The 24,036-nt window shown below is 53.9% G+C and overlaps 1 protein-coding gene across 3 annotated transcripts in view; it reads left to right on the top strand.

Moving 5' to 3' along the window:
* The window catches only part of THAP4 (THAP domain containing 4), a 38,940-nt gene extending 15,114 nt beyond the window's left edge, over window positions 1–23,826 (top strand). For all 3 annotated transcript variants that reach the window (XM_072797068.1, XM_072797069.1, XM_072797070.1), the window contains 4 exons: window positions 5,699–5,858; window positions 6,414–6,523; window positions 7,379–7,482; window positions 23,571–23,826. In XM_072797068.1, the coding sequence (XP_072653169.1) occupies window positions 5,699–5,858; window positions 6,414–6,523; window positions 7,379–7,482; window positions 23,571–23,690 (494 nt within the window). In that variant the 3' untranslated portion in view covers window positions 23,691–23,826. The remainder of the gene's footprint in view (window positions 1–5,698; window positions 5,859–6,413; window positions 6,524–7,378; window positions 7,483–23,570) is intronic.
* The last annotated feature ends 210 nt before the right edge of the window (window positions 23,827–24,036 follow it).

Genomic DNA, 24,036 nt, shown 5'->3' with positions numbered 1-24,036 from the left:
TTTTTTAAGTATTTTTTTAAGTATGACTTCTGTGGAGTAAATATACACAAATCCTAAAGATTTCGTTAGATGAGTTGCAACATACATATGTAGGCTCTTGTGAGCTGACCTTGGGACTTAGGCTTACCCTCACCTTGCTGGTTCTCCCATGCAGCACCTCACTGGCAAAGAGGGACAGTGGCGGAGGAGCTGGCGGCGGGTGGGGGCAGTGGGGCCGGCCCGCAGGCCCAGCTGGCTTGGCGCAGTGCCTCCCGGCACCCAGGGGCGCTGCAGGGGCGGACCTGGAAGGAGGCGAGCTCCCTGCCTGCCCCGGGCCTCGCTGCCTGCCCCTCACTCCGTTACAATTCATTACAGTTGGAGAGCAAATACCCGCCAGCCGCCGAACACCCCCCCGCCCGCCCAGCCGCCTGTCCCCAGCCACGTCACCTCTCCAGCCCCTCTTCTGCGTTCTGGCTCTGGCAACCCCGTCCTCTGGGCTTCCAGCCCTGGTGCCCTTGGCCACTGCCCCAGCCCCCACCCCGAGCAGACAGTCCTCTGTCCCCTGCCTGAGCCCCCCTGGCACAGCACCTGCATTCAGACGTTGTCCCAAGGAGAGAGCGGGCAGGCTCGACCTGCGCTGGCGGAGCGCCGCGGCCCTGCCGTCTTGTCCCACAGCCCTGCGTCAGCCTCGGGGCTCGGTACAGGGGGGCAGGCTGGGCTCTGCGTCTGTCTGCGTTGTTAGCCGGGTGGTTGAGCACAGTCCCCTGCTCCCTGTCCCTTCATAGGACCCTCCCTGGAGCCCCTGTTCCTGACCCCTCTCTCCTGCTGGTGTCCCTTTGATTTGATGCCTGCGAGCAAACAAGGACTGAGGCGGAGGATCACCTTCAGGGCCTGGGCCCCTGGAGGGGTGTTGGGAGGACATCCACAGGTCCAGGCTCTGGCCTGGGACCGCTGTGCGCGTCCTCCCCTCCGGCCCCCTGAACCACGCCTCACACTGCAACCTATTGTTGCCATAATTCAGACACCTCTTTAGAAATTGGATATTTTAGCCCTAAATAGTTCTGGGTTTTCTTAAAATACCAGACAATCTGCAGCAGAAGGCCCTCTGCCTGTGGGCAGCAGTTGGCCAGCACAGACCAGAGGCCCTGGGAGGCTGGTGTCACCTCACCGCTCATCAGCCTGTGCTGTAGTGACATAGTAAACAGGTCCTGGGAAGGCGTTTTGGCCTCTGATTTTTTTTTCTTAAGTTTGTTTGTTTTGTGGAAGTTTTGCCTCTGAATGTTTTCATTGCAGTACAATTTACGTAAGTGAAACAGCCCTCAGGTGCTCCCCTCCATGACTTTGGATGGGTGCAGACACCTGTGTGACCGCGACCCCACCCAGAATCCCCGGGTTCTCTGGTGCCCACCCGCCCCGGCCCCCACCCGACAGCCTCATCGTAGCTCCATTTACCTCTTCTAGAATTTCATGCAGATGAAATCACAGAATAAGTACATGTTTGTGTCTGGCCTTTCTTTTGTGGCAAGGCGGTTTGGGCGGTTGGGAGGGAAATCTGATAGTGTTTCCTTGCTGCCTTGTGATCAATGTGGTGAGAACTCTGTACTTTTTGTAACTTACAGGTTTTCTCTGACCGTTTGTAAGGTCTGTTTCATGAATATTCCAGAGGAACTTGAAGGAGTACTCCCTAGTTTTCAGTTCAGAGTGCCATGCCCCTGGTTGTGTAAGGCGTGCTGCTCACTTGGACACAGAGTAGGCCGGGATCCCCTTTCGTTGCTCTCCGCCAGCACCCGCGTGTCTGCCGCGGCTGCGTTTTGGATGCTGCTGCATTTGCTGCTGCGATGTCTCCGTGGTGACTTGCACCCTCAGTGTCCCAGAGAGCCGTTCTTCGTCTGGCTTAACGCATTTCGGCTTGAAGTTCATCGTCCCCCATAGTGGGATCGTGATGCTTGCTTTCGTGGTGCCTGCTTTTTCCCGGCTCCAAAACGCCTTTCTGAACCGCTTGGTTCCTGGTGCATCGTGCATAGCGAGAGTTGAAGGTCTTGCTTTGTGATACAGTCTGAAAAGCTTTTTCCTTTTTATGTGAGTTCAGGTGTGTTTGGCCTTAGTTCTGCCTTATTTTATTTTATTTTATTTTATTTATTTTTTAAGATTTTACCTATTCATGAGAGAGAGAGGCAGAGACACAGGCAGAGGGAGAAGTAGGCTCCACGCAGGGAGCCCAATGCAGGACTCGATCCCGGGACCCCAGGACCACCCCGAGCCGAAGGCAGACGCTCAACCGCTGAGCCACCCGGGCGTCCTTAGAGTAAAAACATTCCCCACTTGGCCTGTGCCTTGGTTTGCCCACCTGGGGGACGTTGCTGCTCAGGGGTGGACTGTGGGCCTGCTCGTAGCCCCTGCCCCAGCTCCCATCTTCCAGCAGCTTCTATGTGTACACGGTCAGGACGTCAACCGCCTGGGACTAGTCCCTGTTCTCCCGGCGAACACATCCAGGACTTACTGGGAATCCCTTTGCCGTCCCTTCCCCGTAGCCTCCGGGCAAAGCCTGCCCCGTGGCCGTGTCCTCAGAGGATTCGCAGGAGCAGACTTCCCAGCATGTTAGTGTTGAGACTGCCCGATGTGGCGCCGTCTGGCAGGAGCACAGCGTGAGCTCACATGCACATGAAATTGTCCAGTAGCAACACTGAAAAGGTAAAGAGAGGTGTGGAGAGAGAGAGAGAAAGAGAAGAAAAGAAAAGAAAAAAGAAAAGGAAGGGAAGGGAGAGAGAAGGGAAGGGAAGGGAGAGAGAAAGAGAGAAAAAGAAAAAAAAGAAAAGAAAAGAAAAGAAAAGAAAAGAAAAGAAGGAAGGAAGGAAGGAAGGAAGGAAGGAAGGAAGGAAGGAAGGAGGAAGGAAGGAAGGAAGGAAGGAAGGAAGGAAGGAAGGAAGGAAGGAAGGAAGAGGGATCCCTGGGTGGCGCAGCGGTTTGGCGCCCGCCTTTGGCCCAGGGCGCGATCCTGGAGACCCGGGATCGAATCCCACATCGGGCTCCCGGTGCATGGAGCCTGCTTCTCCCTCTGCCTGTGTCTCTGCCTCTCTCTCTCTCTGTGACTATCATAAATAAATAAATACCTTAAAAAATTTAAAAAAAGAAAAAGAAAGAAAGAAAGAAGAAAGAAAGAAAGAAAGAAAGAAAGAAAGAGAAAGAAAGAAAGAAAAAGATGAAATTAACTTTAATAATATATTCTGTTTAACTCAGGGCCCCTGACTGGCTCAGTCAGAGGATCGTGCGACTCTTGATCTTGGGTCGTGAGTTCAAGCCTTGTGGTGCGTATGGAGGTTACTAAAAACTACATAAATAAAAACTTTAGGGGCACCTGGGCGGCTCAGGTGGTTAGGCATCTGTCAGGTCATAGTCCTGAGGTCCTGGGATCGAGCCTTACGCTGGGCTCTCTCCCTCTCTGCCCCCTGCCCCCAGCTCATGCTTTCTATCTCGAATGAAAATGAAGTCTTTAAAAAAAAAAAAAAAAACTTAAAAAAATTTTTATTTAGCCCCATAGGGTCTGAAAAACATGATCGTTTCAACATATAATCACCAAAACCAAAAAGTTACTGGGATGTTTGACATTCTCCTTTATTCCTTGAGTTTTTGAAATCCAGTGCATCTTCCCCTTGAAGCACATCTGTGTGGACCAGCGACATCAGGTGTCAGGTGTGCACGTGTGGCCGCGAGCGGCCGTGTCAGCACAGGTCTGTAGCCCGTGTGTCGCACAGAGTTGTGGCAGCTACAAAGGCCTTGGTGCTCGTGCTCTGTGCATGTTGTGAGTGTGGCTGTGGCATCTTCTGCTGGACGCTGTCAGGAGCCTGGTGTGCTCTCCGCCCTGCGGACTTCCTTGCCTGTTCACACAGTCATATACATGGCATCGAGCGTGTGGCCAGAGTGTCTGGCTTTTTTCCCTTGGTTCCCCCACATGTGGCACGTGTCAGGGCTTCACTCCTTTTTATGGCTAGTGCTGTTCGCCGTCTGGCTGGGCCACACGCTGTCATCCACCCGTCAGCTGTGAGCAGCAGCCCGGCCCCTGGGGATGTGTGCCCTGCCGTCAGGGGGACACCTAGCAGCGGCCCTGGAGCGGCCCGACCCTCGCGGGGGCCCGTGGCACATGCCCGCAGCACAAGGGGCTCTCGGCCTCCTTGACTCTGTCTTCGTGTCACTCTTCTCAGGCCGTGTGTGGCTGGCTCGGCCCTGAGCCCCACACCGTCCATGGGGCTGCTTCCTGAGCTGCCTCCACGTCAGCTTCCTCGGGCTGCTCTGCGCTGTGTCTCCCCCAGTTCTTAGGGCTCCTGCTTTCTTGACACTGCTCTCCTTCGTTCTTTTTTTAAAAGGAAACATTACAGGGATGCCTGGTGGGGGGGGGGGGCCTCAGTGGTTGAGCATCTGATAACTTGAGCTCCTAGATTCACTTGTGCCTGAGCAACCCCTGGACTCTTCATAGGGACCATATATAAAATTCTCCTCTACATCGAGTTGGATCTCTGATATTCGCCGCTAAAATGGCCCCAAGTATGGGCCCCTGGGGGGCTCTGCGGTTGAGCGTCTGCCTTCGGCCCAGGGTGTGACCCCGGCGTCCCGGGATCGAGCCTGCTTCTCCCTCCGCCTGTGTCTCTGCCTCTCTCTGTGTCTCAGGAATAAATAAATAAAATCTTAAAAATAAATAAAATAAACATTACTGTATATATTTTATTTGTTTTAAAGATTTATTTCAAAAACAGAGGAATTGGGGATAGGACAGGGGCAGAGGCAGAGGGAGAGAAGCAGCCTCCACTGAGTGCCCGAGGCCGCGGTCCTGAGGTCATGACCTGAGCTGAGATCCAGAGTCGGGGCTCCTCGGCCTGCGCCGCCGGCGCCCTCAGCTCCCTGGTTCTTCATCTCCCACCAGGGCTCTTCCTCCCCAGTGGCTTCGCCCGGTGCCAAGTCCCCGGTGCTGAGCCGGTGCTCGCGGCCTCCCCGGGCGGGGACCGTGGCAGGTGGCAGCCCCCGCGCTCTGCGCTCCTCCCGGCGTCCACTCTGAGGCCAACTCCCACGGCTCAGCTCCCACAGCCAGCGTGAGGGAGACGCGGAGCGGGCCCCATGTCCGGCGGCTGCTCCTGGCCTCGAGACGGCAGGCCCTCCCGCCATGCCCTCCGCGCCGTCCTGTCTTCCCCAGGGGGAGGCGGGCAGGGACGGGAGGGGTAGCTCCCTGTGGAGATGGTAACGACCGGCCTGCGCCCTCAGAGCCCCGGGAACCTTGGGGGGGATTCGGGGGAACCCGGCGCGCTCCCACTCCGGGAGGCCCCCCGGCAGCCCGGCCCGGAGGACGCCGTCGGGGAGACGGGACCGGCCGTCGGGGAGCCAGGCGGGCCAGGACGGCCTTCCCTCCGTGCCGCCAGACCGAGTGCCTCAGAGGCCGCGGCCGGCTGAGAAAACAGAATTTCTCTTTATTGTGGAAACCTCGGATCCCGTTGTCCTTCACGCCCAGACCCTCCTCTCTTTTCTGCGTAGGAGCCGCGGACATGTGCTCATCACTTGGCCTTTTTCTCGCCCTCTCGACAGGTGGCCAGTGGCATGTTCGTGCTCACGTAGGGTTTGCTGTAATGGTGAGGGCGTGCTTCCACACGCGGTGTGCACATCCACACAAAGCAGGGCGTACGTAGGAGTCCACTGGATGCGGAGCCCACTGACCGCCTCTTCCTTTTGTCCTCAGAGCCCCCCACGATGAACCCCGTGGTGGAACCGCTGTCCTGGATGCTGGGGACCTGGCTGTCAGACCCGCCGGGAGCCGGGACCTTCCCGACACTGCAGCCCTTCCAGTACCTGGAGGAGGTGTGCATCTCCCACGTGGGCCAGCCTGTGCTGAACTTCTCGTAAGTGCCCCCACCCCGACTGCCTGTGAGCAGCACCAGGCTGAGACACGCAGGCGCCAGGCGGGTTGTGTTTCAGAGAGGCACCCTCTCCCTGCCCTGACTCTGGTCACACTTGGGTAATGGCACTTTCTGGGTCTCTCATGTATCTGAAGGTGTGAGGCTGAGCACAAAACCTCATCAGGCTTGTTTGTGCAAACGCAAAAGTAAGTGCTTGTGCTCAGATCCCTCGTTCCACGCAGTACCTGATGTGAAGTCACCCCCATGTTACTGAAAACAGAATGGCCTGGCTTTCTTTTAGAATCCCTCCTGCCCCTGAGCTACTTGAGGTCTCAGGGAAGCTGTCAGTATATGTAAGTCATCCCTATACCCAGCGCAGGGCTTGAACTTACAGCCTTGGGATCAAGACCTAAACTGAGATCAAGGGTCGGACACCTAACCTCCTAAGCCGCCCAGGCGCCAGACAGCTACGTTGTTTTATATTTGGAGGGTGGGGATGCTTTATAAAGTGAGAAGAGCGTCCGATACCTGGGGCTTCACCTTTCCTGCTGTCCACAGGTTCAACGCCTTCCATCCGGACACACGCAAACCCATGCACAGGGAGTGTGGCTTCATCCGCCTCAAGCCCGATACCAACAAGGTGGCCTTTGTCAGCGCCCAGAACACAGGTACGCCTCCCTTGGTGGCTGTCCCTGGCCTGCCCCCTGCCCGCACGCCCTGCATGCCAGCAGCGGGGTGGCCACGGGGGGAGGCAGCATCTGCCTCCTGCTTTCCAAGTGACCTCCGGGTGTGTCCGTGCTCATGGTCATGTTTGTGGGGGACGACTGAGCGCTTGTCCATGTGGGAAGCGTCAGGCGTTTGGACAGGCTCAGTGGGGCTGCGGGAGGGCGCTGGTGAGAGGAGGCTGATTCCCTTTTCTCCTGAGTTCCTCAGCAGCAGCCCACGACAGAGCCTGTGTCTGCCGCAGCTCACAGATGTTTCCTGTGTGAGTGAGAACGGGGGGCTCGCTGTGCAGCCAGACGTCCTCTGTCTGGAACTCTGCTCTGCCCCAGTGTGAGGTCACCCTAAGGTAGTTAACCCGGTTCGTGAGTTAGAAATTACTCAAGAACACCTGCCTGACCTTTACCTCGTTCATAGGCTCCAGTGAGTCTCACTTCCTAAAAGCTGGTGGACGATCAGAGCTAGCCTGTCCCCGCAGAGTGGGCCTGCCCAAGGCCTTGGCGAGCTAGAAATCGGGGGGACTTCGGCCCCTGGGGAGGGGGGGTCCTTGTCCTATTTGATGGGGCAGGGCCGGGGTCAGGGCAGTGACCCCCCCAGAGTGACCCCTCCACAGACCCCCTGCCCTGGCTGTGAGAGTCTTTCCCCCTTGATGCCCAGGAGGCTCAGTGCTGGAAGGGGACAGGTTGTTGCCTCACTGGCTTCAGAGTTCAGACCTGTTGAAGCCTTGGGTGCAAAAGGTGGTGGTAGGGGCAGTGGTACCAGGAAGCCATGGGCAGGCTGTTGAGGACTCCCGGCCCCCGCAGGCATCGTGGAGGTGGAAGAGGGCGAGGTGAACGGGCAGGAGCTGTGCATCACGTCCCACTCCATCGCCAGGATCTCATTCGCCAAGGAGCCCCACGTGGAGCAGGTGAGCCTTCCCTCTCAGATGCCATGTGCTCAGTAATAAGGGGGTCATGAGTCCCCCCGGCCGCAGGCAGCCTTTCCCCTGGATCTCGGAGGCCTGCGTGTGCCGTCATCTTGTTGCTCCCCCCACATGCCGAGGTGGAGGTGTGCGCGGCGGAATCGTCTGGTCCCCGGCAGCTGGGCCCCTAGGGGTCATCAGGTCGGCTGTGGTTCTTCTGTCACAAACATCATATTACATTTGTGGTGTTCTCTTTGGTAAATAAATCCACATCCATTGGGAGAGTTCAGAGGACAAGGACCTTTGGGATATCGACGCAGATCATTAAATTGCTTTCCTTGGTGGCCGCGTTCCCGCCAGTGCTGCAGGAGCACACCTGGTACCCTGCGCCTGTGTCCCCACGGCCTGGCTGCAGACTTGCTGGGGACGGTATCTTGTTTTACCTTAAGGGCGCCAGGGAGCATTGTCCGTGCTTGTTGGCCGTTTGTGCTTCTTGCCCCGTACGGCAGACGCTCGAAGTCCCTGCCTGTGTTTCAGTGGCTCTCATTTTCTTTCTGATTTAAGGGAGCTTTCTGTGTCCCGTGGCTGGTACTCTCTGCCCTTTACGTGGCAAATGTTTCCGCATTTGGTGGCTTTTGTGAGTTTGGTTGGGGTGCGCTCTACTCACAGGTTGTGAGCTTTCCTGTAGTTCTCTCCGGGGGTCTTCCCCTTCATGGGGTCTGGGTTTGGGTTTCTTTTTTTAAAAAAAAAAAAAAATAGATTTTATTTATTTATTCATGACAGACACAGAGAGAGAGAGAGAGAGGCAGAGACACAGGCAGAGGGAGAAGCAGGCTCCATGCAGGGATTCCGACGTGGGACTCCATCCCGGGTCTCCAGGATCACACCCTGGGCTGAAGGCGGTGCTAAACCGCAGGGCTTCCGGGGCTGCCCTGGGCTTGGGTTTCTACTCAGATGATGACATCAACTCTTCTGCACCTTTGTAGCGTCCCTTTCACACCTCGACCTTAGTCCCTCCCAGATGTGTGTTCACATGATGCGTGCACAGACGGGTGACCAGCAGCCCCCCAGATGTGGAATGTCTTGCCTCTCGGGCCCGTCTCCATAGATGGGGGAGAAGGGTCCTGTTGTCTACTTTTTCTCTGATAGTGATTCAAAGTCGTGTAGTAAGTTGGGTTACCGTAGTCCTGTGTCCCATTTACTATCCGGGGCGGGTTGGTATTCTTTCCTCGACATTTTCTTGGTTAAGTGTTCTGTGTTCCCTCCTCTGGACGGACCGTCACGCGGGTCTGTCCAGGTCTGCACCCTTCACACCAGGATCACGTAAACACGTGAGTTAACCTGAGGTCAAGGGGAGTTCTGGTCAGTAGCCGTGTGAGTGGTGTGGTGCTGCGTCGTGCTGTCTCGGGTGTAGTTTGGGTGCCAAGTTACTTTTTGACTTTAATCATGCAGGTCTTGGGTAGTTCACGGCAGGGTATTGCTGTAGCACTTTCTAGTTAGTTTTCGTGGCGCTGGCTTCCGCTAGCATGTGGCTTCCACTCCATCTTCTGATTGTGTTGATGGTGGGGAGGCCTCTGGTTTGTGCGCGCCTCTGCTGGCCAGGACTGTCCGTCCTGACGGCTGGTCCGCAGGCACAGCCCTGACGGAGCCGGGGGGAGTCCAGGCTGGTGCTCACCCCGCGAGGTGCTTGCCCCGGGCCACACGGTGGCGGGCAGCCTGGGCTGGGTCAGGAGCCCCTGTGTCTGTACGGGGACAGTGATACTCAGGAATGGCCTTTAACTTTCATCAAATGCTTTTGCTGCCTCTTTTGGGAGGATTCTGTGTTTTTCCACTTGAAGCTGTTGATGCAGTGAATTGTATTAATAACTTCTGAGTGTTGAGGTGTGTCTGCTTTTTGAAGAGAACGCCCACTTGTCCTGATTCTGGTATCACAGTTACTCGTAGAGGCCGCTGGGAGCCTTTTCACTGTTTCTGTTCCCTGACAAGGAATAGAAGCCCTTGGAGATGGCCTGTTCCTTGTAGATGTCCTCGGGGTCCTCAGGACGCATCTGGGCGCCGCAGGCGGTGGGGGTTACCCGGCCTTCCTACCCCCTGCGACTGCAAGGCCAAGGCTCCCAGGACCAGGGCTCTTCCATCTAGATTTTCAGGGTTTGAGAAAGAAGGAACGCTTACTGCTTTCTCTGTCTGCATTCTGCGTCCCCTTTGTATTTCTGATCTTTTCTGTCTTTGTTTTTTCTTTTTCTTGCTCATACTTGCCAGAGTTTACTTTATCATGGTTTATTTTTTTGAGGGTGTTGATTTTCTTTTATATTACTGGAGAACTAACTTGGAGTGTTATGAATTAAACACAGGAATCCCTCTCTGTAAAAGGAGGGGAAGGAGACGTGAAGCCTATGGGTGGGGAGCATGGTGAGGGCAGGACCCCCGCGGGGGAGCACAGTGAGGGCAGGACACCTCTGGGTGGGAGCACGATGAGGGAAAGAGCCCCTGGGGGGGAGCACAGTGAGGGAAGGACCCCCTGGGAGGAGCACAGTGAGGGAAGGACCCCCTGGGGGGGAGCACGGTGAGGGAAGGACCCCTCCGGGAGGGGACCAGAGGAGGGCTCAGCTCTGCAGTGACATGGCTGACCATCGACCGGCTGGGTGTGCCTCGGTGGGCCTCCCTGCTGGGTCAGTGTGGACAGACCTGGAAGGGAGGGAGCCGGGGAAGAAGGCCTCTGTCCTCCAGAGGCTGGTGGCCAGAGTCCTGGGAGCAGCAGGTGTCGGGACAGGTCCCATTGTGTGCCGTTGGAGCCTGACCTCATCGCTTCTGTTACCTGCTCTGTGTGCTCGGCCACTCGAGACCCCACACGGCGCCCACGGCAGCCCTGAGACACAGCGGGGCCACGCAGCACCAGAGAGGCCCCTGCCTTCCAGAGACTCCACCTGTACTCCGGTACCCTGAGGTGCTGCCCCTGCGGCCGGACTGCTCTGCTGGCCTCAAGGAGGCTCCCCTCCCCTCCCCTCCCCTCCCCTCCCTTCCTGGCAAGTCCCGTCCAGGTCCTCTGAGTGGCTCCCACTGCGCGTCCCCTTCCTGACACTTGCTGTTCCGTCACTTGGACGTGAGCCCCTCCTCAGTACCCTTCCAGTCTGTATCTCTTCATCTGTTTCTGTTGCTGAGAAACAAGAGTGCTTAATTTTAGGTGGTTCAGTTTCCTGGGCTCTCCTTTCTGAATTGGTTTTCTGTTTCTTGGTTAGGTAGGCTTCCTGAAAACAGGTCAAAAAATATATATATTCTCTCTTTTGTTTTCCTGGAAGCATCACAGCTTGGCCTAAAACCTCCCCTTCAGGTCATTCATTCACCTAGAACGGAGTTTTGTGCAGATGAACATCTGGCCGTCCCAGGTGCCCTGCTTGCCTGCCCCCACCCCCACCCCCCTGCCAGTTCACGCTCACTTGCATGAATTACTAGAACTTTCGTCTTTTACTTAACACCCCCACCCCGTGGAGGTATAATTGGCGGCCAGTTAGTGTGCGCACAGCAGGTGTCCACCCTCAGAGCTACCTCAAGAGCCTGTGCCCCCTGGCCGGCCCCCAGGTTTCTGTCCCTACAGACCGGATTGGCGTCTTCTAGGACTCATTGCACACAGAGCCTTACGGTATTTGCTCCTTCGCTCAAGTTCATCCTGTCGCTTTCAGTGGTACTTTGGGTACGTTTGATTCTGAGTCGTGTGCTGCTGGGGCGAACGTTCCAGCTTTGTCTCCTCTGTTGGCAGACACCGATGGCCTCGTGCCTGGGCCCTTAGGAGGAAAGCTGCTGTGAGCATGTGTGCGCGTCTTGGTGTGCACGTGTGAGTACCTCGGGCTGCGGCTGCTGGGCCACGTGGGGGCACCAGGCAGGTGAGCAGGAGCCGCTCCACTGCTGCCCCCCCGCTCCCCCGCCCCGCTGCCCTGCTGGCCCCTGAGTGTTGGCTGTCCTGGTGGCAGCAAAGGGGCGTCTTGCGTGGTCACCTACGGTTCCGGGTGACTGATGTAGCTCATCCTCCCCTGGTGCATATTTGCCGCTTCCCTGTTGTGTGGAGGGTGCCGAGATCCTGGGCCCCCTTTTCCGGCGGCTTGCGGTTCTTACTACTGGGCTCTGAGTACGTGTCCGGGGGCAGGTTCGCGTCAGGTGCGTGTGTCCCCGGCTTATGACTTGCCCTCTCATTTCTTTTACGAAGTGTTTTACTTCTCATTTTCCACTATCAGCTGTTTTTTATACTCTGTGCTTTTTGTGCCCTGCCTTTACTTCTTTGGCTTAACCCAGGCAGCAGAGATTTTTAACCCTTGTTTTCTCCCAAGAATTTTTATGGTCTTTAGTTTTGGAATTTGTGTTTTTGAACGGTATGAAGTAGGGGTCAAGATTCTCTGACTTTCTTTCCCCCATAGCTGTTGTCCCAGTTTGTTGAAAAGTCTGCCCTCATCGCCGCCACCACAGGAAGGTGCCTTGCCCGGGCCCGGGTCTGCACGGTGCTGGACCCAGGTGATCCCTGAGGTCTGTGCCCTGAGACCACGTGGCCTGGGTTACTGTCGCTTCATAGGAATGTTTGCGATCAGATCGTATCATTGCCCAACTTTTTTTTCCTTTTCTGCAAAATTGTTTTGGCTACTCAAGGACCCTTTGAATTTCCGTATGAATTTTGGAATGAGTTTGCCAACGTCTAGCATTCTTTAGAATTAATTGAGTTTCTGGATTAATTTGGGAAGTACCATCTTCAGAAAACTGACTGTCCTAGTCCAGTACACGGGTGAACCTCTCCACGCGTGCAGGCATCTGTCGCCGTGAGTTGTTTGTAGTTCTAAGGGTGCAATTAGGTTTATGCCTGGGTATTTGTGGGTTTGGGATGCTATTATAAATGATTTTTAAATTTTCCCGATTATTGCTGCTAGCTCATAGAAATACATTTGACTTTTACACATTGGTTTTATGTCCTGTAAGCTTCTCAAGTTCACTGTTTTATTTTACTTATTTTTGTAATAGATTCTTTGGGGTTGTCTACACACTCAGTCCTGCCGTCTGCTATTATAGACGCTGTCACTTCTTTCTTTCCAGTCTCGATGCCACTTGCTTTTCTCCTGCACTAGGACGTAGGAAAGGATGGCCTACAGATGGTTTAGTCCAGGCGGGAGTAGACGCCAGGCCCTGTGCTCTGTTCACGGGAGCCGCTCCGTCTGTCACCACTGGCTGTGATGGTCACTGTCGGGTTCTGACTGATGCCTTTTACCATATTATGTTTTCTTATATTCATAGTCTGCCGGCTTTTGAAAATTGTAAATGAGTGTTGAATTCTGACAAGTGCTTCTGCTGTAACTATCGAGGTGCTTGTGTGATTTTTTTTCTCCTTTATTCTCTTAATGTGGTGAGTTATGGGAACAGGATTTCAGATATTGACGTTCTTTGGATAAACCCCACCTGACCGTGACGATTTATCGTTTTTATCTATTGCTAGATTTATATATTACTAAAATACATCATGTTGAAGGATTTTTGCGTCATAGTGTTTCTTTTATTCTAGTTGTCCTGAGTTTAATTTCCTCTCTTTTGAGCTCTTAAACAGGAAACTTACCTCATTGATATTTAGCCCATTTTTTGTGGTCCAGACCCCGGGATCACACCCCGAGCCAAAGGCAGACGCTCAACCGCTGAGCCACCCAGGCATCCCCATTTTTGGTTTATAATGCACTTTTGGAAACTATGAATTTTCTGCTAAGCTTTGCCTCAGCTGCGTCTGCTGGTATTACCTCCTAGCTCAAAATACCTTCCTGGTGACTTTCTTCTTTGAACTGGGTCACCTAGAAGTATGTTACTTACTTGCCAAATATTTGAGGATTTTCTGCATATTCTGTTGCTAACGATCTCTAATTTAATTCTGTAGAGCCCAGAGAACGTGCTCTCAGAGTGACTCTGTGCCACCACAGTACATGATACAACTTGGGGGGGCACCTCATGTGCGCTCCAAATAAATAGGTTTTTGAGAGTTGTTGGGTCTAGTGGACTGAAATGCCAGTTAGGTCAAGTCGATGGATGACATCACTAAGATTTCCTTCACACGACTGATTGTTTTTGGCGGAGGGGGTTCTGGTTCTGATTACCGAGAGGTGCTAAAATCTCCACCGATGATCTAGGTTATTTCTGTTCCTTTTTTTGGTGCTGTTTTTGCTTCATGACTTTGAAGCTCTGTCCTTAGATGCATACATATGATATGTAAATATACGCATTATATTTATAAAACGTTCCTCTTGGTAGCTTGTCCTGTTCCTGAGGTCTGTTGGTAACAGAACCACACCTGCTGTCCAATATTTGTTGTTTATACGGTGCATCTGTTTTCCTACCTTTTACTTATGTCTCTATATTTCATGGGGTCTTGCTTTTTTTGTCTAGTCAAAAATCTCCACATTTTAATTGGAGTTAGTCCATTTACATGTAACAGATATATTACTGATAGGGTAAGTTGTAAGACCACCATCCTGATTTGTTGTTTTTTCTTTCTTGTTTTTTTCCTTTACCATGTTCTCTTGGGTTAATTAAGTATTTTTAGCATTGTTTTATTTTTTCTTTTAACTCTTTTTCTATTAAAGTATAGTTGACATGCAATGTTACGGTGGTCTCAGGTGTACCATTTAGTGATTGGACAACTCTGTAAGCTCTTTATTACGCTGTGCTGCCCACACGTGCAGCTCCCACCTGTCCCCACGCGACCCCATCACCGGCTCGCCAACTGCTGTCCCCGTGCGGCGCGTCTCGACCCTGGGACGTGTGCTCAGTACCTGGAGGCTATAATTCCTGCTCCCCTTCACCCCTGTTGTCCATCCCCTTCCCTCTGCAACCACCAGCATGTCCTCTGTATTTATGGGTCTGATTCTTTTGTTCATCTGTTTTGTTTTTTTAGGTTCCACACACAAGTGAAATCCTGTGGTATTTGTCTTTCTCTACTTTCCTTAACATAATGTCTCTAGGTCCATCCATGTTGTTGCAAATGGCAAGATCTCCTTTTTTATGGCTGAGTGATATTTCTTCTGTTAGCTTCTTAGCTGTGTCTTTCTCATTTTTTTTTTATTGGTTTCTTTGAAGCCAACAGTGTACACCCTAAACTTAACCAAAGTCTATTTATAATCTGTATGGCACCATCGCATCTCCCACTTCATGTTGATTTTGGATAATCTCCCTTACTTTACAGCTGACACTTTCCTGTTCCTGCTTCTCATATGTCGTGGCTTTCAGCTCTGTAACCCTGCAACCGTTTTTTCTCTGTATGTCACACCTGTAACATGTATATGTAAATACGTGTTTAAAGCATATACACACATACCATAAATCTTCACAGTATTGTAAGTTTTGTTTTATTTCTTAAGATTTTATTTATTTATTTATTTATTTATTTATTTATTTATTTATTTATGAGAAATAGAAAGCAAGCACCAGTACAGAGGAGCAGAGGGAGAGGGAGAAAGACCGACGCTGACTCTCCACTGAATGCAGAGCCTGACACGGGGTCAGTCCACAACCATGAAATCACAACCTGAGCAGAAACCAAGAGTCAGACTCTTAACCAACTGAGCCACCCAGGCAGCCCATTACTTTTGCTTTAAATAATCCTCTCATGTTCAGAGAAATTACAGAGAGGGGGAGAGTAATCACTTCTCCTAACCCACTTATTTTCTGTCTTGTGTTCTTTTCACTTTCCTGTAGACGAGGGTCTACATAATATCCCTTCATCCTGAAGCCCTGTGTTCACACCTTCTTTGCAGTATAGGTCTGCTGTCTGCAGTTCTCTTGGGATTATATTACTTTATGACTTTTTTTTAACTGTGGAGTAAAATACATATGACAGACTTCAACATCCTAACCGTTTTTAAGGGTACAGAGTAGGGGTATTAAGTATTTTTGTACAGTGTGCAGCCGGCACCACCATCCATCACCAGAACACTTGCATCCTATAAAACTAAAAGCTCCATGCCCATTAAGTAGCAATTCCCCACTCTCTCTTCCCGCGCCCCGGAACCCTCCCTTCCTACTTTGTGTCCACTGGATCTGTCTACAGACCGTAAGTGGAATCACACACTACTTGCCTTTTAGTGACTGGTTTATTTCACGCAGTATAATGTCCTCGGGATTCATCCATGTTGTAGAACATTGTGGAATTTCCATCGTTTTTAGGGCTGAGAGTAGTCTGTATAGTGTATGTATGTATTATGTTTTGATTATCCATCCATCCATCAGTAGACACAGTCGCCTCCATGTTTTGTCTCCCGTGAATAATGCCACCATTAACTTGGGTGGACAAATATATCTTCAAGACCCTCCTTTTCGGCATACCTGGGTGGCTCAGTGGTTTGGCGCCTGCCTTCGGCCCAGGGCATGATCCTGGGGTCCTGGGATCGAGTCTCACATCGGGCTCCCTGTATGGAGCCAGCTTCTCCCTCTGCCTGTGTCTCTGCCTCTCTCTGTGTCTCTCAGGAATAAATAAATAAAACCTTTAAAAAAAAAAAAAAAAAAGACCCTTCCGGTTCTTGTGTGTACCTGCAGATGGACTTTCTACACCGTAGAGTAGTTTGTTGTTAATTTTTAGGGGCACTGCCATACTCTTTCCCCCAGCGGCTGTGCCAGTGCATTCCTGCCGGCTGTGCAGGAGGGCTCCGGTTCCTCCGTGTTGTCACCACACCAGCTGTTTTCTGGGTGTGGTACAGCAGCCAGAGTTCTGTTATCTTGGACTCCCTTATCAGATACATGACTCCCAAATATTTTCTTTCTTTTTGTGAGCTGCTTTTTTACTGTTTACAGTATCTTTTGATGCATCAGAGTTTTTTTTTTTTTTTTTTAAGATTTTATTTATTTATTCATGAGAGACACAGAGAGACACAGGCAGAAGGAGAAGGAGGCTCCCTGCAGGGAGCCCGACGTGGGACTTGATCCCGGGTCTCCAGGATCACGCCCTGAGCCGAAGGCAGACACTCAACCACTCAGCCACCCAGGCGTCCTGATACATCAAAGTTTTAATTTTCATGAATTACAATTTGGTTTTTTTTCTGTTGTTGGCTGTATATTTGGCGTCACGTCCAAGAAACCTTTGCCAACTTGAGCATTGTGAAGTGTTTGCACTATTCTCTTCAAAGAGTTCTGTGGTTTTAGCTCTCACATTTAAGTCTCTGACTCATGGGAGTTACTTTTGGTGTGTGGTGATAGCATCCACCTTCGTCCTTTTGCATGCAGATGTCCAGTTTTCCCAGTGCCATTTGTTGAAAAGATTCTCCTCTCTCCACTGAATGGTCTTGGCAGCTTTGTTGAAAATCACTTGGGCAACCCAGGGGACTCAGCGGTTTAGCACCGCCTTCAGCCCAGGGCGTGATCCTGGAGTCCGAGGATCGAGTCCCACGTCGGGCTCCCTGCGTGGAGCCTGCTTCTCCCTCTGCCTGTGTCTCTGCCTCTCTCTCTCTCTCTCTCTCTCTCTCTGTGTGTGTGTGTCTCGTGAATATATAAATAAAAATCTTAAAAAAAAAAAAAAGAAAGAAAGAAAATCACTTAACTACATATGTGAGAGTTGATTTCTGGGTTCTCTACTCTGTTCCATCAGCCTATATGTCTGTCTTTATGCCAGGGCCATACAGCTGTGAAATCAAGAAGTGTGTGTCCTTCAGCTTTGTTCTTTTTCATTTGTTTGTTTTGGGGGGGCAGTTCTCTCTCAGTCTCTCTCTCTTTTTTTGGGGGGGGTCTCTTGAGATTCCATGTGAATCTTGGCATGGTATTTTCTGTTTCTACAAAACATACAGGGATTTTGATAGGGATGTCATTAATTCTGTACATGTTTGGGCAGTATTGATATCTTACTGATCTTAAGTTTTCTAATCCATGAGCGTTGGATGTGTTTCCATTTATTTGTGCTTTGTGGTTGTTGTTGTTTGGTTGTTGTGGGCTGTCCCTGTGCCCAGAAGCCACCTGAGATGTAAACAGATCTTCTTGGGTGTTTTTCTGACCCTCTCCCTGGGCATGTGCACTCCCTTTCTAATTTCCCCATGTTGTTTGTCCTAGTGTCTGATGTCTGGTTCCTCAAAGAGAGAAGAGTTAAAATGAAGTGGGGTGAGGGGATGCGGCCCTTCAGATCTCCTGTGAGTCCCTTGAGCTGGAGGGACAGGGTCCTTGCTGCCCCCCTCTGGCCCCACAGGCTGCTCCAGAAATACCTACACAGCTGCCTGCCTCCCGGCTACTGGACAGGCCAGGGCAGGTGCGCCCCAGCAGGGAGACCAATTCTGGGGGCTTCCTACTCGACCATCTTCACCGAGTCCTCCATCACTCCCAGCTTTGAAGGATATTTTTACCATAAGTAAAATTCTGGGTCAACAGGTATTAGTTTTTAAAGTAATTTCTTTATCTTGTTAAATTGTCTTCTGACTTCGTTGAATTGAAAAGTCAACTAGAATTCTTCATGCCCTGTACATTATTTGTCTTTTTTTCCTAGTGGGTTTTTTTTTTTTTTTTTAATCTTTGAGAGAAAGAGAGAGCATAAGTGGAGGGTGGGGCAGAGGGAGCAGCAAGACACCCTGCTGAGCGGGGAGCCCGACTGGACACGGGGCTCGACCCCAGGACCCCGGGATCACGACCTGAGCCAAGGGCAGACGCTGCACCGATGGAGCCACCAGCTGCCCTTTCTCTAGTCATTTTTGAGATTTCTTTTTCTTTATCTTCCTGGGTGTGGGGTCCTTGTGTTTGTCCTGTGTGAGTCTCCTGAAATTCTTGGATCTGGGGTGGTGGTGGTGTCATATTTGGGGATTTTCTGCCACAGTTTCTCCAACTCTTTTTCTGCTCCGTTCTTACTCTTCCCGTCAGAACTGCTACTAAACAGATGGTAAGCTGTTTAATGCCGTCCCGTGTGTCCCCAAGACTCTGTTCATTTTTCTTCAGTCTCTTTTGTCTACATTAGTCAAATTAGGTATTTTAAAGATTTTTGTTTTTAATCTCTGTGCCCATGACAGGGCTCAGACTCACAGCCCTGAGATTAAGAGTCACACGCTCCACCAACTGAACCAGGCGCCCCCAATTTGGATATTTTTTTGACCTGTTTTCAAATTCACAGAGCCTTTCTTCTGTCTCCAGTTTGCTGTTAACCTATTGAGTGAATATTTCTTCTTTCTATTGTGCCTTTTCTCAAAATGATCCTTCGTCCGAGTTTCCTCTCAGTGCCTCCTCTCCTCCCACACCGGCAGCCACCTGTCCTTGTCACCCGGAGGAGTAGGGCGGGGGTTTGGTTGCCGGCGTGGCACAGGTGTGTGTCCGAAGCTGTGGGGCAGCCTCTGGCCCTGGACCCCGTGGGTGACCCCTTCGCCCGTTCAGGGATGCGGACATGGAAGCAGCCTGCGTGCGCCCTGACGGATGAGTGGACAGAGCAAGTGTGTGTGTGTGCGTGCACGCGTCTATGCACATGCTCACGGAATATTATTCAGCCATTAAAAAAAAAAGAATTAAACCCTGCGGGGATTATACTAGGTGAAGTAAGTCAGAGAGAGAGAAGTACTTCATGGTTTCATTTATAGGTGGAACTTTTTTTTTTTTTTTTAAATTTTTATTTACGATAGGCACGCAGTGAGAGAGAGAGAGAGAGGCAGAGACACAGGCAGAGGGAGAAGCAGGCTCCATGCACCGGGAGCCTGATGTGGGATTCGATCCCGGGTCTCCAGGATCGCGCCCTGGGCCAAAGGCAGGCGCCAAACCGCTGCGCCACCCAGGGATCCCGGAACTTTTTTTAAAACACAGAGTAGGGGGCAGCCCCGGTGGCACAGTGGTTTAGCGCCGCCTGCAGCCCAGGGCGCGATCCTGGAGACCCGGGATTGAGACCCACATCGGGCTCCCTGCGTGGAGCCTGCTTCTCCCTCTGCCTGTGTCTCTGCCTCTCTCTCTCTCTCTCTCTCTCTGTGTGTGTCTCTATGAATAAATAAATAAAATCTTTTAAAAAATTAATAAATAAATAAACACAGAGTAAGTAGGATGGTGTTGCCTGGGGCAGGGGGATGGCAGGTCGTAGGGCAGAGGGCACAGATGTCTGGGTGTAGGGGGAGCCTGTCGTGGGGGCGGAAGGGACAGTGTGCTGTCTGCAGTTAACGCCGTGTCGTGTACTTAAAATCAGCTAAGAGAGGAGAGGCGGTCAGGCCCCGCTCACGGGAGGGAACGGCGGTGGCGGGGCCAGCTAGTGGGCACGCGAGCGCCAGCCTGTACACGCATGGGTGCCGTGTCGGCCCTCGGGAAGGCGGTGCGCACCCAGCCCGGTCCTGGTTGCGGTGCCTGGCGGCGAGCCACCACCCGTGACGACGGGCCCAGAGGCCACTGGCACGCTGGGAGCCCAGGGCCACCGGGCTCAGCCGTCTGCCCCCCGCGGGGCGCGCTGGCCACTCTGGCCCTTCGTCTCTGTTTAGGGCCTGAAACCCTTTGTTTCGTGGTCAGAGCATCTTCCCCCCAGATTTCCTTTTCCATCGTTTCTCTACTGAATGAAACAAGATAAAAAAGTACTTCGAGTCCGCTCCACAGTCTGCTGCCGTGGGGCCGGCGTGGGCGGAGAATGCGTCTGTCTGGCAGGACCTTCCCTGCCCGCGGGTGCGCGTGGCCTTGCCTGCCACTCCTGGCCCCCCGGAAGCTCGGAGGCTGGCAGGGCCTCAGCCCCACGTCCCTGAGGGCCCGCGGGCTGCCAGGAGCAGACTCGCCCAAGGCGCCAGGCGGCCGGCACCCACTGGGAAGCTCGCTCGTGCCTCCCACTGGAGGACACGGCGCGTGACACCCCGAGGGACGGCAACCGAGGGGCCCGCCGGGTGACAGGAGGGCGGGGTGGCCGCGGCTGCCCGGTGTCCCTGCGGCGGGGTGGGTGCTCCCGGCTCCCCGTCCTTCCCAGGCCCCGGTGGCCTCGGGGCGCACCCAGCCCACGTCCCGCCTCTTGCTCGCCCCTCGTTCCTGGGCCCTGAGCCGGGGGCTGGGGGGCCGGCGAGCCCTGCCCTGCAGGAGCAGCGTGCCTGTCGCCGGGGCCCCGCACCACCTCGTGGCCCCTGGAAAGTGACCCAAACGTAAAAGCCTTTGTTTGTAGGTGAAATTCCAGAAAAAAATAATGTAGTTGAAAGATGCTCCCGTGGCGTGAGGGTGCTTCCCTGGCACAGGAAGTGTCCCCGAGCGTCCATGTGTCTGTCTTGGCCCCGGGCCCTCTGCTGTCCCCTCGCTGCCCCGTGCTCTCCTGGCTTCCCGCCCAGCGGCTCGTCGGCGTGCCGCCCACTGTCCCTTACTCACCGCGGCGTGCGGGCCGCGTCCTCGGGCAGTGGTAACCGGGTGTCCTGACTGTGGGACCTCCGGGACCTCGGGCGGCCCTGCCTCTGCACCAGGGTATGCGGTCCCCGCGCTGCGCCCGGGCCAGAGGCGCCCCAGGACTCCGTGTGTGCCCCCTGCCCTGAGGCCACATGGTTTTGTGGTGTGGGGGGGGGAGGTGTTTATCAGTTTTATTATTTTCATTTTGCTTTTTTGTCTTACATGACTCTGTTTTCAACGATGAGAAAACAAAACACTTTGCTTCTTACAAGTAAATACACGTGTTTTATGTCGTTTTCTTCGCATGAGTCAGATTTCTCACCAACAACACTTGGAAATCTTCCCTCACACTGAACACATCAGTAAATGCCTTTTCTAGAAAAGCAGGAGTGTCCGTCTTTAGGAGGCTCCCTTTGCCTAAGCAGGAGCCCGAGAGCCTTGTCAAAACCTAGACCCACGCAGCTCCTGTCACGGATTTTCAATCAAAATCAAAGAACTGAGATTCTGCAGGTCACGGGAGGGTGAGTGCACAGTGTGTGCAAACCAGTGTTGGACTTTGAACGTGGGGGACATATTTTCTTAAGATTTTATTTATTTATTCATGAGAGACACACAGAGAGAGGCAGAGACACGGGAGAAGCAGGCTCCCTGCAGGAGCCCGACGCGGGACTCGATCCCGGGACCCCGGGTCATGCCCTGGGCTGAAGGCAGATGCTCCACCGCTGAGCCCCCCGGGTGTCTTAGGGGAGATATTTTCAAAAACATGATTATGACTTCGGGCCCTTCCATGAGCTGGATGGGAGTCAGCTCTTTTTACACACGGGCCGCTGTTGGCAGAAGGAGAACGTGCTGCTGCCTCAGTTTCCCAACTGGAGCGCTTCGGCGGCAGGCACTGGGGCCCAGCCAGGTGCTTCATGGTCCCCAACTCTCCATCCATCCCCGCTTCCCTGCCGTGGGGTCCCTGCCCTGAGAACCTGCAGGAGGTCCTCTGGTATTTTCTCTAAGGGGAGGGGAGTCCTGCTGCTGCTAAATCATCTGCACAGTGTTTTTAGTCTAAAGAGGTCTTTCTGGGATGCCTGGATGGCTCAGTGGTTGAACATCTGCCTTTGGCTCAGGACGTGATCCTGGGGTCCCGGGATCGAGTCCCACATCGGGTTCCCTGCATGGAGCCTGCTTCTCCCTCTGCCTGTGTCTCTGCTTCTCTCTGTGTGTGTCTCTCATGAATAAATAAATAAAAATCTTTAAAAAAAATAAAGAGGTCTATTGTTTTTTAAAGATTTTTTTTATTCACAAGAGACACACAGAGAGAGGCAGAGACACAGGCAGAGGGAGAAGCAGGCTCCCCGCGGGGAACCTGATGCAGGACTCGATCCCGGGACCCCGGGGTCACGCCCGGAGCCCAAGGCAGATGCTCACCTGCTGAGCCCCCGGGCACCCCTTGCCTTTGGTTTTGAAGAGTATTTCACCGCAGCGCGAGTCCTTGGGGTGACAGTCCCGTCAGTGACTGAGGTGCCGCCCTTCTGTGGGGAAGCCCGTGTGGCTGGCGGGTCCCTGCCCTCCCCGGCGCCCAGGCGTCCGTGTGGCGTGTCCGGGGCAAGCAGCCAGCGTCGCTCGGATAGAACGTGGGGCTGCTGCTCCGTCCTCGCCATGTCCCGGGATCTGCGGGGCGCGTCGCCTCCGGGGCCCCCGCGCCCCCAGCCGCGTCTGGCCTGGGAGTCTTCCTTCCCGGCACGGAATTCCCGTTGGAGCGTCTCCGGCCGCCGCAGTCCTCGCCGGAGCCCTCCGTCCCGCGCCGGGGCCTGTGGCGTCGGCGCACCCACCGCAGGCGCCCTCCCTGGCACCTGTGCGCCTTGCTCTCGCCTCCTGGCCTCAGTTGGGGTTTTTCTGTCTGTTTTTCTTGGATCCTCGACGCCATGTGTGAAGAGCGTGGACGACGGCGCGGCCATCGCTCGGGCAGAGCCCGTCTGCAGGCTGAGCTGCCCTGAAGCTGGCCGTCGCTGCCTGGCTGCCCGTCATGGTCCCGGGGGGACGTCGGGGCTGTTCCCTGGCCTCCCAGCCTCTTGGCCCCACTGCTGTCCCCTTGCTGTCCAGGCGGCCGCTCGTGGCCACACGTGCCTCCTTGTCCCCGGGACCTCTGTCCTGGCTGCGGGGCTGGTTCCTTGGGCCTTTAAATGGACGTTGTGAGATGTGGCCCCCCTGGTTTTCTGCGCCAGACGGCCAGTAGCCGGGTGCTTGGCTGTGGCCTGGAGGAGGACGGCCTCATCCGCCCTGGACCCCAGCGCGTCCCGCACACTGGCCCCTTGGTGGCCGGTGGCTTGTGTCCCGGCTGCCTCGGCCTCTGTGGCCGGCGCTCCAGGAGGACGGGACTTCCCACCGGCCACCGTGCTCCTTCTGACACGTCGGTGCTTCCGGAGGGGCTCACGCCGAGTCCCCAAGGACATGGGCGACGTCCGGTCAGGCTGTCAGCGCGTGAGGGCGAGGGCGAGGGGGCTGAGCGCGGGAGGTCAGCTTCCGCCTGAAAGGAAGTGGCCGGCTTGTCAGTGAGTCGAGACGAGCCCGAGGCCGGGGCGCCTGCTGGACGCCTGCGGATGGCGGCCGTGGGCTCAGCGTCCGCCGCCCCGGCGGGGCCACCGCACGGCCACAGGCCTCAGCGTCCGCCGCCCCAGCGGGGCCACCGCACGGCCACAGGCCACAGGCCTCTGACAACGGATGCGGCAGGTCGCAGCCTGTACCGAACCCTCAGTCCGGGGCGGGGCCGCCCTCGGAAGATAAAACTAAGGCGTTTGTTTTTTTGTTCCGTTCAGATCACCCGAAAATTCAGGCTGAATTCCGAAGGCAAACTTGAACAGACCGTCTCCATGGCGACCACCACCCAGCCCATGACTCAGCATCTCCACATCACCTACAAGAGGGTGACCCCGTGACCCCGAGTGTGTCGTGACCCTTCGGCTTTGTAGACGCCCGCCGCAGGTGCGGGCGGGCCGCGGGCTCGTGGGTCCCAGAGTCGCCATGGGTCCCTGTAACGGCGTAGGAAAACCAAATAAAAGGCCTTTATTTTTATGACTGAGCATTTCGAATATTATCACTTGTGTAGACTGCGTTTCTTTCATCTGCCGGTGAGTACCCGTTTTCCAGCCTTTTCTGTAAAAAAATTAAGGAGTGACTCTCCTTTTTCTGCTGGCAGCTTTCACAAGATCTAAAGTATTTATGAGCCTCCCTGGAGGAGCCAGCCATAAGCTGCCGACGAACGTGGGACAGAAAGGGTCACGC

Source organism: Canis lupus, chromosome 24 (genome assembly GCF_048164855.1).
Source record: "Canis lupus baileyi chromosome 24, mCanLup2.hap1, whole genome shotgun sequence".
Taxonomy (NCBI): domain Eukaryota; kingdom Metazoa; phylum Chordata; class Mammalia; order Carnivora; family Canidae; genus Canis; species Canis lupus.
Note: the sequence above shows the minus strand (reverse complement) of the source record. Positions and strands in the feature narration are given on the sequence as shown.